Raw genomic sequence first — 18,134 nt, 5'->3', positions numbered from 1 at the left:
TTCCTATCCCATCCCCATATCTCCTGATTCCCTTAGTGACCAAAACTGTATCGATCTCTGTTTTGAACATACTCAACATTTTTAGCTGCACAGCAAATCAACAAGCAATTTAAAAGTGAAAATAGAGAGAAACCTAGACCGTATCTGATTAAACCAAATTGTACATTTGCACATAATAGGGTATCTTGCAATTCTGAACTCGTTATAAGCCATTTCCGCTCTGCATTTACCAACAGACTGTAGAGTGGCTTTTATTCCTGAAACGTCCTTTGACAGACTCCCTTGCTAATGAATCCATTCTCATTCCCTTCAAAGCTACAAGTCCTGCATCCCGGCCACCCTCCGTCGCCAAATCCAGCAGCACAACTTCCTGACGAGGAAGAGAATCCGAAGAAAGTTCTACAAATTCTTGAGGAAAATCAGCCACTGCGAGGCGGACCTCAAGTACCTGAAGCTGAAATATCTCATGGACATGGAAAGCTTGGAAACTGTGCCCAGCAAGGAGACTTTCCATGTTAAAGATCCAACATGGGAGCCCCAGGGACAGGACGTGCACAAGTTCATCTGTGTCTCTGGAGAGCATGGAATCCAGTGGAGTTTAAAAGGAGATGAGGTTGGTGTTTATTTCTGGTAGGCCAATGGGCAGGATTTGCTGACCTTTGGGTGGGTGGGGGCGGGCCCCAGGAGTGGCCAGGAAATGGCCTGCTGCCCGTGTTTGGCCCCCCCGACCGCCATTTCACGCTGGCCAATTAGCTCACCGCTGCCGGGGTGGGGGGCGGGATGAGGGCGAGCGCTGATATCAGCGCAGGCCCAAGGGGAGCGCGCAATGAAAACTCCCTGAAGACAGAGTTGCCTCAGGGAGCTGAAGAATTTAAAACCAAGAAGTAAGGATGTAAAAATGCAGGAAGACATGCCCGCACATCGGACTCACTGACCCCAACCTTCTGCCCAAACGATTTATTTTCATTGATATCAGAAACCTCATCCTGCCCTTGGATGAGGTTTCCTTAAAAACCCCGAAGGCCGCCTGGCCGATTCGCCCACCCGCCAACCGTGACATTGGGCAGGCAGCGAAAAGTCACAGCTAACTGAAACTTTAATGGCCTTGACGGGCCTCTTAATTGCCGGTGGGCGCACTGCCAACTCTCGCATGAGCCCGCTGGCCGAAATATCGCGCAATGATGTCGGGACGCTCACCCGACGTCATCGCGCACTATTTTGCGCCCAATCAGGTCGGGCGAACGCCCACCCCCGGGACATAAAGTTCTGCCCCATATGTAGAAAGTAAAGGGAATTCTGCTCAACAGGACACTTTTCCCTTTAGCCATGAAACCATGGAACCATAGTGCACTAAAGCCGGCCATTTGGACTATTGCGCCCATGCTAGCTTTCTGAAGAGCTACCAAACAGTCCCACTCCCCACAGCACTGCATTTTTTTTCCATTTTAAGTAGAAATACAATTCCTTGTTGAAGGCTACCATTGAACCTGCTTCCACTGCCCTTTCAGATCGTTATCACTCGCAGCATTGAAAAATTTCTCCGTTTGGTTCTTTTGCCAATTATCTTAAACCTGTGTCCTCTGGTTACCGAATCTCCTTCCATGGGAAACAGTTTCTCTCTATCCACTCTATGAAAACCCCTCGCAATTTTGAACACCTCTGCTAAATCTTCCTTTGAACCACTCTGCTATGAGGAGAACAACCCCAGCCTCTCAAGTTTCCCTAGACAGCTGATAACCCTAAACCCTAGAACCATTCTAGTAAATCTCCTCCGCACTAACTTCAAGGTCTTGACATGTGGAGCCCAGAATGGGACACAATACTCCAGCTAACGTCCAGCTACTGAATTAGCATGACCTCCTTGTTCTTGTGCTCTACTTATAAAGCTAAGCAGTAACAGTTTTGTCCTGTTAACTTTAAAGACTTGCCTGTGTGAATCAGATACATGGGCTGAATTTCCTGAATGGTGTGGGCTCAGCCACGCCATCCGAAGAGTCAGCGGGGAACATATCCCCACCGACACCAGCAGCCCCGATGCCATATTACGCTCTAATGAGCATTGATTGGCATAAGGCAGAATTCCGCCCCTCACTCAAAAGGAAGTCCCACCTTGGAGAACTGCCGCCAATCAGATTGGCCAGCAACTCTCCAGTTCCTCCAGGATTTACCAAGGCTCCTTAGGCAGCACCTTCCAAACCCACGACCACTACTATCTAGAAGGACAAGGGCAGCAGATACATGGGAATACCACCGCCTGGAAGTTCCCCTCCAAGCCACTCACCATCCTGACTTGGAATTATATCGTCATTCCTTCACTGTCGCTGGGTCAAAATCCTGGAACTCCCTCACTAACAGCACTGTGAGCGTACCTACACCACATGGACTGCAGCAGTTCAAGAAGGCAGTTCACCACCATCTTCTCAAGGGCAACTAGGGATAGACAATAAATGCTGGCCTAGCCAGCGATGCCCACATCCCATAGGCCAGGGTGGGGGGAAGGAAGTCTGGAGGTCACTGGGTCTTAGGGGATGGCACCCCCAGTCAGAAGGGACTTTTGATGGAGGCACCACCCCCCACACTTCTCGCCCGAGAATGAAGTCACTTTATTTTCAGGTTCCGCACCACCCCCAACCCTGAACTGTCATCGCCTGCCAGACTTAAAATTGAGGCTGGGTGGGAAAAGGCCCTTAAGTGGCCATTAATTGGCCACTTAAGGGACTTAACTGAGGCAAGGGTGGGCTTTCGCCATCCAAGGCCTTGCCCGCCCAGCGTAAAATCGCTACCAGGTTGGAGTGGGCGGGCACCCAGAGGGAATCCTGTCCAAGCAATTTCACGCTCCCCCCACCTCAGAACCCACCGCGGGGAGCGTAAAATTCCTCTACATTGGAGAGACCAAACGCAAACTGGGCGACCGTTTTGCGGAACACCTGCGGTCTGTCCGCAAGAAAGACCCAAACCTCCCTGTCGCTTGCCATTTTAACACTCCACCCTGTTCTCTTGCCCACATGTCTGTCCTCGGCTTGCTGCATTGTTCCAGTGAAGCCCAACGCAAACTGGAGGAACAGCACCTCATCTTCCGACTAGGCACTTTACAGCCTTCCGGGCTGAATATTGAATTCAACAACTTTAGATCTTAAACTCCCCCTCCCCCCATCCCCACCCCGTTTCTTCTCCCCCCCCCCCCCGCTTTTTTTTCAATAATTTATATAGATTCTTCTTTCCCCACCTATTTCCATTATTTTTAAATCTAAACTAAAACCTTGTTAGTCTTTCCACCCCACCCCCACTAGAGCTGTACTTTGAATATCCTGTCTTCCATTCTTAATTAGCACTTTTCTCAGACAAATATCACCACCTTCAACACCTCTTTGACCCTTTTGTCTGTGACATCTTTTGATTATCTGCTCATCTCCACAATCACCACACCCTCAACGTCTCTCTCCACCACCCCCCACCCACCTTAAACCAATTTATATTTCTCCCTTCTTCTAACTACGCTTCAGTTCTGCCGAAGGGCCATGAAGGCTCGAAACGTTAACTGATTTCTTCTCCGCCGATGCTGCCAGACCTGCTGAGTTTTTCCAGGTAATTCTGTTTTTGTTGTGTAAAATTCTGGCCCATGGCTTTTACCTTTGAGCAGTTCATGACCGTGAGTTTTCCTGCAAGCTCTCTCTATTTTCCTAAGCCTCTAGTAAGGCTACTCTAATTCTATACCTCTTATTAGCTGTGAATATTGTTTACCAAATCGAAAACTGCTAGTAGGTTTTGAGTTTGATGATACCCCTCCTTAATACTTAACTCCATTAAGTGAGGACTTTGGTAGGATGTTGTTCAGCTGCTTGATTCTCCAACCTGGGATTTTAAGCTGCCCTCCCTCTCTCATCAGGAGATTATTGGGTGGTATGAGGAGTGTATATTATGATATATAAGGTATCATAATTCTGTTGGACAGACTGAATGGACCAGAGATTCTTTATCTGCCTGAAATTGTTTGTATGTTGTTAAAACCCTGACTGCACTCGCTTAACAACTGATCGCTGAATAATAAGATGATCTCTATTTGATTTCCCTTCTCGTTTAGCAGTGGCAGCCATTTTGTGACTTCCCCGAGATTGTGGACATTACTCTCAAGCAAGCCAGCCGAGATTATGTCTTGGAAGAAAGCCGAATTGTCACGCTTACCAAGCAAGACAACAAGCTTTTGGTAAATTTAATTTAACCGATGACTTTTACATTCCTAGCACAGAATATAAACAGGAACACCAATCAGAGGACCTAAGCTAAGAAGTTGGAATGTTCATTCATAATACTCACTCCAAAGGGTTTGCATTGGTTGCAATTCAGTTCTGAATTGCAGCTGATTTGATACATAAAGCAGAGAAGATGATTTGATAGAAGTGTAAAAATCAGGAGTACAGTAAATAAGCAGAGATTGTTTTCAGTGTCAGATGGGTCAGGAACCAAAGGACCCAAATTTAAGGTGATTTGCAAAAGAGTCAGAGGTGACATGAAGAACCTTATTTTTTTTAACATAGCGAGCTCTTGTGATCTGGAATGCAGATCCTGTAAGAATGTTTGGAATCAGACTCAATTGTAACTTCCAAAAAAAAAATTGGTTAAATGCTTGAAGGGAAAAGTTTTTGCAGGACTATGGGGAAAGAGCAGGTAAGTGAGACTAATTGGCCAGCTCTTGCAAAGAACCAGCACAGGCATGATGGGATGAATGGCCTATTTCTTTGCTGTATCGTTCTATGACTCTAACCTGACAAAGTCAGCCTCACCCAGAAAGGCTTCAGCAATGGATGGTGTAGGGACTATAACACTGAGGGCATTGAGGAAGTGTAAAAGGAGGTTTATTCTGTGCCTAAGTTAAGCTGTTAAAGAATGGCCAACTCAAGGGTGCTCTATTCTCTACCTGATTTGGGAGTTCTGAAGCTGAATGAAAGGAAGTGCTTGCATTTGTATAATGCCTTTACCACACCATAGGGACATCCCAAAACATCTTACAGACAGTGACAACTTTTGAACCTCACTCACTTGTTACATAGATGAGTGCAGCAGCCAACTGCTGCATAGCAAGATCACACAAGTAAGGAAAATGACCAGATAATCTGTTTTTGAAATGTTGGTCAACATATTAGGATAACTCAGCAGGTCTGACAGCATCTGCGGAGAGGAACACAGTTAACGTTTCGAGTCCGTATGACCAACAGTTCTGTTGAAGAGTCATACGGACTCGAAACGTTAACTGTGTTCCTCTCCGCAGATGCTGTCAGACCTGCTGAGTTTTTCCAGGTATTTTTATTTTTGTTTTGGATTTCCAGCATCCGCAGTTTTTTGCTTTTATATTAGGATAACTCCCTGATCTTCTTTGAATAATGCCATGGGATCTTTTACATCCACCTGAGCAGGTGTAATGACGACGTGCCGGACGGGTTTCTACTTGAAAACAGATAACTTTACTACAGAGAGCTTTTCAGAAACTACATGATTGAACCAGGTCCTCGACCAGAAAAAGCCACACCCCTGGCTTACCCACACTTAGGGCTCATTCGTTGGAGTCTCCAAGAACAATCATGTGACCCCTGAGAAGCAGTAGGAAAAGGCTATACCTTCAATCGCTACAGCAGGCAGACAGAATCTTGACTTAACGTCACATCTGAAAAAGCTCCGAATCCAGTAATGCTGCTTTCTCTCGATACTGCAACGAAGTGTCAGTCTAGATTATGTCCTCACATCTGTCATGCGACTTGAACAGCTGAGCTTCTAATAAAGAAGTGAGAGTGCCACCAGCTCAATCACGAAATATATTATCATTGAGGAACCAAGAAACCGGTCTCAAGCATTAGAGAACTGAGTTACAATGAAATACTGGAGGCATCTGAGTTCTACAGCCTCGGAGGATGGTGACAGTCAACCTCACCAAGATTTATAAGATAGTAAACAATACAGAACATGTAAATATAGGACACTAGGATCAAACATAGGATCAGAAGCAGGCCATTTAGCCCCTCAAGCCTGAACCGCCATTCAGTTAGATCATGACTGATCTGTACCTCAACACCATCTACTCACATTGATTCCATAAACCCTTAATACTCCTGCCTGCCCCTGAACAGCCTGGCTCTAATTTTAAGGTTATAGCCTCTTGTTCTGGAGTCCCCCACCAGAGGAAATAGCTTCTCTCCACCCTATAAACTCCATTTATCATTTTAAATGTGTCAATCAAATTATCACTTAATCTTCTTTGTTCAGTGGAAAATAAGCCCGGTTTATGCAACCTCCCCTCATATCAGCACTGTGGGTGTACCTACACCACGTGGACTGCAGCAGTTCAAGAAGGCAGCTCACCACCACCTTCTCAACGACAACTAGGGATGGGCAATAAACACTAGCCCAGCGAAGACCACATCCTGTGAATGAATTTTTGAAAATTAACCGCTTTAGCTCCCGAAATGGTTCAGTTGCTACTGTTTCCAGTTAAACTGTGACAGAAGGACAAGTAGACAAAATGGTGAAAGGTAAATTTAGCACCGATCAGGAAATTGCCCTTTGCAAAGAATGGCCAAGGTGTGGAGTGGACATCTCAGCGAGACCCCTGGAGGCAGTTAAGAGACATATGTTGTAATGGTGGACTGTGCAGAGACTGTGGATGGATGAGGCTAAAGTGAGCCAAGTGGTTCCCCTCATCCATGTCAGTTGGACTTTTCTGAGTGAACGGACTCCAAGGGCAGAATTTCGCGGCCCCGTCGCAGCAGGGGTGGGGCCATAAAATATGGCAAGCCTTTCAAAAGTCAACTGACTCCGACGGGATGGTAAAATCCCACCGGCATAAAATTCCACCCCAAATTTCAAGATCTCAACTTAACATTCCATTCTACAAGGACCAGGGCAGAATTTTGACTCTTTTCTCCTCCTCAGCAAAACAGCCAGGATTAGTAACTCAGCACTGTCAATCCGACAAATCAAATGGCTAAAGATCGTGTGGTTTTTTTGTGGTGTGGATTGGTCAGGTTTTTTTTTTGGTTGTACGTGTTAGTCAGAATGTAAAATAAATGTGTTACGATAAACAGCGTAATATAAATAATTCTTTCTGTAAGGCTCAGCTCACTTACGACATTGTCACCAGTACGACAAATGAAGGTATTTATCATCATTTGATACCATTCATCTTGTGTTTTGTTTTAGAATTAGGAAGGCTAGGTGAAAAGGCAATGCTTGTAGCGTAGGTCACCAGCAAGATTGTGAAGAGGTGAAGACAAGTGAAAATGAACATAATGTTTATTTTTAATTCATTCATGGAAAGCGAGCATTGCTGGCAAGGTCAGCATTTATTGTCCAGCACTCGTTGCCCTTGACAAGTCTATGTTGCCCTTGAAAGCGTCTATGTTGGGGAAGGATGGGAAGGTTAAGAGAAGGAAGTTTGGAGGCCGTTGGAAAAAGAGTGAAAGATGATGTGATTATTCTTCATTTCAATACAGTGAGGATACAGGAGAACATGTAAAAGAGAAAAAAAGACTTTAGTTTATGTAGAATTATTCATAATCACAGGACTTTCCAAAACATTTTACAGCTATTGAAGAGCTTTTGAAGTTTGGTCACTGTTGCAATGTAGGAAATGCTGCAACAATTTGCTCACAGCAAGATCCCACAAACAGCAATGTGATAATGACAAAACATTCTGCTTTTGTGAAATTGACTGAGGGATAAATATTAGCCAGGATACCGGGGAGAACTCCCATGATCCTCTTCAAAATAATGCCATGGTATCTTTTACATTCACCTGAGAGAGCAGGCAGTGCCCCAGTTTGCTATCTCATCTGAATCTCTGCACCTCCGACAGTATAGTGCTCCCTTGGTACCAGCACTGGGAATGTCATCCTGGATTATGTGCTCAGGTCTCTGGAGCAGGATTTAAACCCAAAACCTCCTGACTCAGAGCTGAGAGTGCTGCCGGCTGAGGCATATATTTGGAAATTGGGAGAAGCAAGAGTGAAAAGTTCAGGGGAGCAATGTCAGCAGCAGTATCTAATCTAGAGAAAGACTGGAATTTGTGGCATGTAGAGAGTGTGGTTAGAGGTTAGGGGTGAGAGTAAAAGCAAGTTTTCCCATTTGTGTGAGAAATGTTGGAGAGATTACCAGAAACAGAGGTAAAGCTCAAGTCTTTGATGGACTTGGACTTTACATTCACAGCGTCTGTTGAACATTTGTGCTGCTTTCAACTCAAAAAAATATATGGTAAAACTGTTTAGCGTTGTTGCTTTTCACTTTAGTTTTAACAAGTATAACTTTCTTCTGGTTTGCGCCCTGTCTCTGTCTAACTTGTTCCACTCCTGCTACCACAGGAGGCAGAGTTTCCCACTCTGAGAGAGGCTCTCTCCTTCGTGTCTCTTATCGATGGGTATTACAGACTGACGGCTGATGCACATCACTATTTCTGCAAAGAGGTGGCTCCACCGAAGCTGTTGGACCACATTGAGGACAACTGTCATGGACCTATCACGTACGTTCAAGGATTGGGCATTACAACTGGCCTAATGAAAGTGGGCCATCTCCTTTAAGAAGGGAATCAGCCATTAGAACCATACATCTCCTTAAACTCTTATTTTTTCATTTTCTTTCCACTGGTCTCGTTGCATCTCCCACCTTTAAAGAATAAAACAACGTACCCCGGTTTCTGCTGGTGTTTGCTAAATGCACACTATGGGCGGCTGTGACAATTGTTTCCAGGGACAATGCACTGACCATTTATTGCCTCTTCCACCTTGTTAACAAATGCCTGTTATTCATTCAGTACCTCCTTACAATAGGATTGCTAAGGTCAGGAGGTCATGAAGGTGGAGTATAAGATGGAGTCTGCCGTTACTATGTGGGATGTCATTTTGGAGTTCCACCACAAAGTACCACTACCCACATACGATCCATTTGGCTCCATTTCTCCTCACCATCAATATATAGCCCTTATACACATGAATAAGCATCTGTGTCCATATCCTAACTTGCACCAAGTGCCCTTCACCTTGCGCTCGCTACCCTACATTGGTTCCCAATCCAGCAATGCCTTGATTTTAAAATTCTCACGCTTACTTTCAGATCTCTTCGTAGTCTCACCCCTCCCTCTCTCTCCTCCAGCCGTACAAACCTCTGAGATATCTGCTCTCCTCCAATTCTGGCTTCTTGTGCATCTCTGATTCCCATCGCTCCACCATTGGTGGCCATGCCTTCAGCTGCCAAGACCTTAAGCTCTGTATTTCCATCCTTAAACCACTGTGCCTCTCCACCTCTCTCTCTCCTCTCTGAAGATGCTGCTCAAAAACTAACTTTATGACCAAGTTTTTTGGCCATCTGCCCTAATACTGCTGTCTTCTTCTGTCTTGCGAACCTGTGAAAATTTGTAAAACGCCGATCCACTTGTTAGTCAATTTCTGATAATTGTTAGTCTCACTCAAAAAAGGCATCACAGGGAGCGTGCAGTGACAAACAGAAATGTTCGAACTTTGACGAGAAGTCAAAGCAAAGCCATGTTGCAAACCCCAATATAGCAACAGTTCTGGCCACCTTCCCTCCCATACTCCTGCTTCCCGTGAAAGGGTCCTTGGTATTATTGGTCTTTTGTCTTTATTTTAAGTTGATTGCACTTCCTTAACAGCTCTGACTTTGCCATGCATAAGCTGAAAAAACTTGGAAACAGGAAAGGATTCTACATCCTCCGCTGCAGTCCTAAGGAGTTCAACAAGTACTTCCTGACCGTTTGTGTTGAAGTAAGTTGTCGTCTTAAAATGCTGTCATATATTTTATTTGCCTCAAAGCAATGCAAGTATGACACTAGTTTCTAAGTGTGCAGGAACTTTATTTACTAAGTTTTATACAATGTTTTAAAATGTCTACACCACCCTCCAAGCTCAGCCTGGAGTAGTTTCTGTGTTCACAAACAAAAACAAAAATTGCTGGAAAAACTCAGTGGGCCTGACAGCATCTGTGGAGAGAAAGACAGAGTTAACGTTTTGAGTCCGTATGATTGTTCTTCAGAACTAACCCTGTAGCTTCTGTGGAGCCTATTTAACTTAATTCTGAGTCAACACCCGGGCTTAACCAATCAAGCACAAAGAGCATAGATCAATTCCCAAACTCACATAATCAAACACAGAACAACTGAACCATCGAACACCACAGATGCCAATTGCATTGGGTTTTGAATTTCATTCACCTGTTTCTGTAGTAGAATTCCATACAGCTGAGGGAGGTCCCAGGTGGTGGCTGAGGTCGGTGGTGAGTCAGGTGGAAGGTGAATGAATGACCATTAGAATGGAGACTTCACAGTGACCCTGGGCTAGGAACGGTTGGGAAGAGATCTCCTGGGTTTTTCCTTATCATTGTCCAGTGAACCCCATTGCTGGATGTGGGTGTGAGTGTGAGCATTGGCTGAGGAAGAGGTCAAGCTCAGCTCTGAGGTTCCCATGGTCCAACAGCCTGCTGACATTCAGAGATTTCTGACCTGAAATTCCAGCGGTCCGGCTGTTCCAGCACAAGGCCACAGGCTTCTTCCCAAATTGTGAGGATGAGGTGGTCTCCATGGCCACATTGGCCCCACTGTCTCCAAGGGAACTTCAATAGTAGCTACCCTCCACATCATTATAAAGTAGATCACAGCCACTCTGTGCTATTGACCCCTCTTCGATCTTTCCTCACATCAAAGAAACAAGAGATGGCCATTCAACACCTCAAGTCCGTTCCACCATTCAATTAGATACATAATAAAATCCTTTGACCCTAAAGGAAACCATTTACAGCCTCAACATTGATCTCTCCTGGGGTTTTTGTTAGGTAAGGTTTACAGAAGCTAAGCTGATAGATGGATTTCAGATATGGATCAGCCATAATCTAGCTGAATGGTGGGACAGGCTCGAGGGGCTGAATGGCTTACTTCTGTTCCTATGAACATATAATTCATTTTGTCTGTTGATGGTTGGGGGTGTTTGCTTAGCAGCTGCCCAGAGTAAATCCATTCACGAAGGCTGTTGGTGGGACTGATGCTTTACCAAGCCTTCTCAATATTGGTTTTAGCAATCCCAGCTAATCCTCTGATAATGGACTAGCTTTTGCCAGCCTACAGCATGACCTGGATAACAGGCAAGCAGCAGGGTAACTTTCAATGCATATAAGGGCCAGGCTATTAATAGTAGGTTAATTATGTTGGTAAAGACACGAAGACACATATGTGAAGGGCATTGTTTGATTGAGGACTTGGAGCACATATAAAGAGAGCCTGCTGGGACACTGGGTTAGTAGAGATCTGTAATCCTGCATTCTGCAAATAAAGCTACTTGCAAGAAAAGGATGTTTCATACTTTAACTGGCTAGGCTCCATTTAACACATTCAGTGACCATTATGAAGAAAGCTCAGTCAACCACCGCCTGGCCTTCAACTGAGTCGCCAGTAATTTTCAAAAGGCAAGTGAGGGGTAACAATTTCCAGGGCCTAAGGAAAAAGAGCAATTGGAATGAGACTAATTGGATAGTTCTTTCAAGGAGCCGGCACAGACACAATGGGCCGATTGGCCTCCTTATGTGCTCCATCATTCACCCATACGCTCCTCATGCATGTCATTCCTTCATTGTTGCTGGATCAATATCTTCTAATTCCCCATTTATCACCAACATTGGAGCACTATCACCATCAGGGTTACTGCAGTTCTAGGAGAAAGCTCAATTATACCTTCTCTCAGGGCAACTGGAGATGGACAATAAGTGCAAGTCTTGCCAGTGACGCCCACATCCCAAAAACAAATAGTTTTAAAAAGCAAGTTGAATTGGGGGGGTCCTGTGGCACAGTGGGTAGCGTCCCTGCTGTGAACCAGAAGCTCTGGGCAGGATTTTCCTGTCGGCTAGCGGGGAGGGGGCGGGGCCCGCTCGCCGATGCGTAAAATGACACGCGGTGACATCGGGCGGAACCTCCGACGTCATCCCAACCCATTTACATTTTCTGGTTGGCGGGGGCGCAGCAAAATCAGCTGTGCACCCGCCGACCTGTCAATGGCCAATTGGGGCCATTGACAGAGTCATTAAGATAATTAATGGTCCTGCCCGTCCAACCTTAAGGTTGGCGGGCAGGCCGGGAACCCCAGCGGGAACTAGAAAAAGCATGAAACCTCATCCACGGGCGGGATGAGGTTTCATGTAGGTTTTAAAAAATTGTATTAAAGTTTTTGTAAAAATTATGGACATGTCCCAACTCATGTGGGGACATGTCAGGAATTTTTTTTTTCTTATTTTTAATTTTTGTCACAGAACAGCCGATCTCCCTGAGGCAGCACTTAGCCTCAGGGAGATGAGTGCGCACTTTCGTGTGCATGCGCGAAAGGGCACACTCTCGATTTTAGGAATCCCCCCACCTCCCCCTCCCCCGCCCGCACAGGGAGCACATAGTGCTTCTGTGTGGACGTCGCGATGGGCGGGCCTTAATTGGCCCGCCCACTTAAAATGGCGCCGCGCCCCCAATCGGGGGCGCCAATCGGAAGCGCGCCTGCCATTCAGCTTCACCCCCGATGGGGGAAAATCCTGCCCTCTGAGTTTGAGTCTCACTCCAGGATTTGATGGCCAAGGAAGGTGCGTTCATAACGTGGCTGGTGGTAAGCCTGGAAGAGACTCCTGGTCAGCCATGCATGATGTGGAGTGGTGCCTGTCAAACCATGACTGCAGGCGAGTGACCTGTTCCAGGAAAAGCATGTAAGCATGTGCTTTGCCTGCCTCATGCATCTCTAGCTGCAGAAAGCCTTCTAAGTTTAATTGTGATGCCCCTGTTGGGAGCTCAAGATACCAAGAATGAAGAGCAGGAGAGGAAATGAAAGAAGTTAAGAACTGGTGATTACATGATACACATCTTGCATTTTGAAAGAGTGGCGCAGTCAAGATATGTCTATCGGTCCCTCAAGATTGCAGAATAGATTGACAAGGTGAATATAAGAAGGCATACAGGATTTTTCCTTTATTAGCAGAGGAATAGAATACATGAGCAGCGAGTTTATGCTAGGACTGCATACAGCACGAGTTAGAGCATTTCTAGAGTACTGTGTATAGTTCTGGTCACCACATTACAGGAAGGATGTGGTCGCACTAGAGAGGGTACAAAGGAGGTTTATGAGAATCCTGCCAGGAATGGAAAATTGTAGCTGTGGGGAAAGATCAGATGAGCTGGTGTCGTTTTCTTTGGAACAGAGGAGGCTGAAGGGAGACTTAATCAAAATGTAAAAAATGATGAAGGACCTGGAAGGAGTGGAGAGGAAGGACCCCTTCTCCTTGGCAGAGGGGCTGATAGTCAGGGACACAGGTTTAAAGTAATTGGTGGAAGGATTAGCGGGACTTGAAGGGAATTTTTTCACCCAGAGGGTGGTGGGGGTCTGGAACTCACTGCCTGAAAAGATGATGGAGGAAGAAACCCTCATCTCATTGAAAAAAAAACACAGGATTGTGCATTTGAGTTGCTGTAACCTACAGAGCTACGGATCAAGAGATGGAAAGTGGGATTAGGCTGGGTATCTCTTTGTCAGCCAGTGCAGACACAATGGGCCGAGTGGACTCTTTCTATGCTGTAAATTCCGTGTGTTTCAATGTGAGGAAATGTGTACTAATTCCACAAGGATTTGAGTACATTTGATAATACTCTTGTGTTTGCAGTCGGAATTTGGAAAGGACTACAAGGACTGTCTAATTATAAAGGAGAAAAGTTATTCTCTGGCTGGAGTGCAAAGACAGTTTGAGAGTCTGAAGGAGCTTCTGAATTACTATCACACTGCAGGCCTCATGTCGGAAGGTGTCAGCATCCAGCTCAACACCTGTTGTCCACCTAGACCAAAAGGTAAAAGGCCTTTATATTCCAAATTTCCTTTCTCAAACTCCTTAAGTCTCTTAGCTAATCCTCTCCTCTTTTAAAACACTTCCTTAAAATCCACCTCCAATTGTCCAGATATCTCCTGTGCTTTGTTAGTGTCTACAACACAGACTAACATCAGTATTCCCTCACATTTTTATGAGTGAAACAACAGTGTGATAACGGCCAGATAGTCTGTCTTTTGTGATGTTGATTGAGAGATAAATATTGGCCCAGGACACCAGGGAGAATTCCTCTGCTCTTATTCGAAATAGCCATGGGATCTTTTACATCCACCCAAATAGGCAGTTGGTTTAACATCTCATCCAAAAGACAGGCACCTTCAACAGTGCTGTATTCCCTCAGTACTGCACTGGAGTGTCAGCCTCAATTTCTGTGCTCAAGCCCTGGAGTGGGATTTGAACCCAATACCTTGCGATATAGAGGCGGGAGTGCTACCAACCAAGCCATCCCTGGTGATTTGGTGTCAAACTTTGTCTGATAATCTCTCCTATGAAATGTCTTGGAATGATTGCTGCATGAAAGCACATGCAAGTTGCTGTTGTTCATCTTCTGCTTAAGGCAGTAACTGAAGCTACCAGTTCCCCGCTACTACATCCAAGAGGCCATTATTAATGATTGAACACTAGGCAGTGAGTGTTGGCAGGTTATTTGGCTATTGTGGTGGAGACTGGGAGAGGCTTTACAGAATCGAAGAATTTTAGTGTAGAAGGAGGCCATTTGACCCATCAAGCCCTGTGCTGGCTCTCTGTAAGAGCTAAGCACTTAGTCTCATTAACTTCGCATTACTCTATATTTTTCTAAATTTTCTTTTTAAATGTTAATCCTACTTCTATTTAAAGTATTCTGCTGATTGCCACTAACTCTGCGATAGCACTTTACATACAAACAACCTTTGGTCATAAAGCACACCTTTCTCACACATTTCTTGTAGTTTTGGTGATCTTAAATTTACTCCCTCTGCTTGCTAACTCATTGATCAGTGGCAACAGGTTTCCCAGTTTGCCTGATCTAAGCTCCTTATGGTTTTGAAACACTAACAGATCTCCACCTAACCTTTTTTTGACTAATAAAATAAGCCTCAGTTTTTCTAGTAACTCACAACTAAAGCCTTTCATTCCTAATACTGTCTCAGTGAAAGAAAGCACGTATTTATATGGTCATTATTTATATACTTTCATTTATATATTTATTATTTATATACTTGCATTTATATAGTACTTGCATATATATATATATATATATATAGTCCCTTTCATGACCTCAGGACATCCCAAAGCGCTTTACTGCCGGTGAAGCAATTTTGAAGTGTAGTCACTGTTGTAAAGCAGAAAACATGGCAGCCAATTTTCATACAGCAAGATCCCACAAACAGCAATGTGATCATCCATTTTTGTGATTTTGATGAAGGATGACAATTGGCAGAACAATGGGAGAGTTCCCCTCTTTTCTTTGAAGTAGTGCCATAAGATCATCGCCTTGCAATTTGGGTTCTTGCTGTGCGCAAATAGGCTGCCATGTTGCCTACATTATGAAAGTGACTACACTTCATCCGAACTTTGTTGGCCGAGTGGGCAGCCAGGATGTCGGTTTAACATCAGCTGAAAGATGGCATGTCCGACAGTGCACTAGAGTATCAGCCTAGGTTGTGTCTCTCTTAGAATTTGAACTCAAGCCTTAATGACATGGGTGACAATACTACTGCTGAGCAACAGCTGGCCACTTAGCTCCATCCAACTATCTTGTACCCTCTCCATCATGTCCTTCCTAAAGGGAGGCACCTAAAACTGATTACAGTGTCCAAACTGTGGCCTAACCAATTATTTTAATAGTTGAAACATCACCATCGAAACCATTATATACCATGAACCTGACATCCCAGCCTAAGTCCTCACCATTATGGTCATAGTCACAATACTGAACTAGTAATCTCAACTACTTTTCATGAAGTTTCTATTCATTTCTCTAACAGTAGCAAAACTGTCTGGATGATAGTTCTACAGGCAATAAAACAGTACATGAGATCTTTCCATTGGTGTTCCATTTAGAATTTCAGGATGGTGTTATGTTAAGATGAGGTTCTTTGGTTTCTACAATGAGTGAGAAAATCAGGTCCAAGCGAGAATAAAATGGGTTTTAATCAAAGTCTCCATGATAAACTGACAGAGGGGATCTGGATGAAAATCAAGCAGCTTCTATAACAGGCAAACTGTCCGAGCAGATTATCTTCCCTGATGGCTATTCCCTTATTGCTCCAGTCCCAATCAATGTCTTCCCTTTCTCTCCCCTTCCAGAAAAATCCAACTTGATTATCGTACGCAGTAACTGCTCTTCTGACCTCCTCACATCTCCGACCATGCAGCGAAGGAATGTCAATCAGATGATGTTCCACAAAGTGAAGAAGGAAGAGCTGACTTGGGTGAGTCAATGAGAGTGGAGCAAACGAGGATCAGCAAAATACTGCGGATGCTGGGAATCTGAAATAAAAGCAGCAAATGCTGGAAGTCTTTGGAGAGAGTAAAGCAGAATTAATGTTTCATATCAATAATCTTTCATACAAGGGAGTGTCTGAAATTGACTTAGATTAAAAGAGTGCAAGTCATTAACTTGGCGACGAAAGTAGCCAACCTGGTATTGTAATTTCACACACGCGCACATGCAACTCAGAGTGAAAGGATGAGGTGATGTCAAGCTTGGAAATGTTTTCCTTTTAAATCTCGTTGCCTGTCAAGGTGGTGAATGTTTAAGCAGGAGAAGGGGCTTTCCAATTTCCAGCAGCCAGCATCAGCAATCAGGCACTCCCAGGGCAGGAGGAGGGCAGTAAATGATAGAGTGAAAGCTCCCTCTACTCTGCCAGAACAATATACTTCAAGATGCCTTACTTCATCCCTTATTTGCCGACTTCTTCATGGGATTGTAAATTAATGGCTAATTAGGAACCAGTTTGTGCCATAGCTTCTTGGGTCTCGGAACTGGATGGAGACTGTTTAAAATCATTGCATTGTAGAATTCGTACAGCCAACAAGCAAAGAAGTCTTTCATCTTATCAAGTGGTTCTGGATTTGAACCCAGGAGTGAAAGTCTTGTACCTGATTGATTGCACAACCCCAGTTTCCAAGAAATGCAGGTTAGGTGAGCCAAACTCAATTATTAAAAAGTAACAATAATAGAATGACTTGCATTTATAAAGTACCTTACAGCCAATTAAATACCTTTTGAAGTGTAGTCACTGTTGTGTTGGAGGAAACATAGGAGCAAATTTCCCATAGCAGCAATGTGATCGAACCAAATAATTCAAACTGAATAACAAACAGAAGCAAGGTCAACAAGAACATTTGTTTTGTTATGCAGCGAGTGGTTAGGATCTGTAATGCACTGCCAGGCAAATTTAATCATGGCCTTCAAAAGGGAGCTGGATAATTATGTTAAGAGAAAAATTTGTGGGGCTATGAGGAAAAGGCGAGGGAGTGGGACTGGTAGAGTTGCTCGTGCAGAGAGCCTGCATGGTTGCAACGGGCCAAGTGGCCTTGCGTGCTGTAATTGTTCTATGATCTGTTTTGTTGATTGAGGGACAAATATTGGCCCATGACATCTGGGATAACTCACCTGCTCTCCTTCAAACAGTGCCATGTCCAGCTGAGAGAGCACATCACATCCAAAAGGCTGCACTCCCTCGGTGGGAGCATCCACCTAAATTCTGTGCTCAAGTAACCCACAGCCTCCTGACTCAGCAACAAGAGGGCTACCCACTGAGCCAAGGAGTTGCACACCTTTGCCAATGTGTGAAAGAATTAATTTGAACAGTGTGATAAGTCTTGATTTTGACCCAGGGGGAAGGAGTTTGTATGGAATTTAAAGTTAGCAGAGAGTAACATCCAGAGGAACAGTGACTATAATAGCACTGATAAAATAGAAAAAGATGAGTATATATTGAAGAGTTTTGATGGAGTAATTAGGGAAAGACTATTTTCTCTGCTTGGAGAACCAATAATGAGTGGTCATCGATTTAAAACTGTCACTAAACTGAGGGGAGGAATTAGGAGAAATGTTTGTTATTGGAGCGATGTTGTTGTTGGTCCATGGGTTTCTTTGTCACTTGGGAAATAGGGACATAGAAAATAGGAGCAGGAGTAGGCCATGCGCCACCTCAAGCCTGCTCCACCATTCAACTAGACCATGGCTGATCTACCTCAATGCCATTTTCCCCACACTATCCCCATATCCCTTCATATCTTTAAGATCTAGA

General features: G+C 44.5%; 1 protein-coding gene across 1 annotated transcript in view; it reads left to right on the top strand.

Moving 5' to 3' along the window:
* LOC144688993 (tyrosine-protein kinase JAK2-like) overlaps positions 1-18,134 on the top strand; it is an 88,991-nt gene that overhangs the window by 43,576 nt on the left and 27,281 nt on the right. The window contains exons 6-11 of the mRNA XM_078556080.1: positions 316-613; positions 4,082-4,204; positions 8,346-8,503; positions 9,650-9,761; positions 13,675-13,855; positions 16,183-16,307. Of these exons, the coding sequence (XP_078412206.1) occupies positions 316-613; positions 4,082-4,204; positions 8,346-8,503; positions 9,650-9,761; positions 13,675-13,855; positions 16,183-16,307 (997 nt within the window). The remainder of the gene's footprint in view (positions 1-315; positions 614-4,081; positions 4,205-8,345; positions 8,504-9,649; positions 9,762-13,674; positions 13,856-16,182; positions 16,308-18,134) is intronic.

The sequence above is a fragment of the Cetorhinus maximus genome, chromosome 13, assembly GCF_964194155.1.
Source record: "Cetorhinus maximus chromosome 13, sCetMax3.hap1.1, whole genome shotgun sequence".
NCBI lineage: Eukaryota > Metazoa > Chordata > Chondrichthyes > Lamniformes > Cetorhinidae > Cetorhinus > Cetorhinus maximus.
The sequence above is the reverse complement of the archived record's forward strand: the minus strand, read 5'-3'. Positions and strand labels throughout refer to the sequence as shown.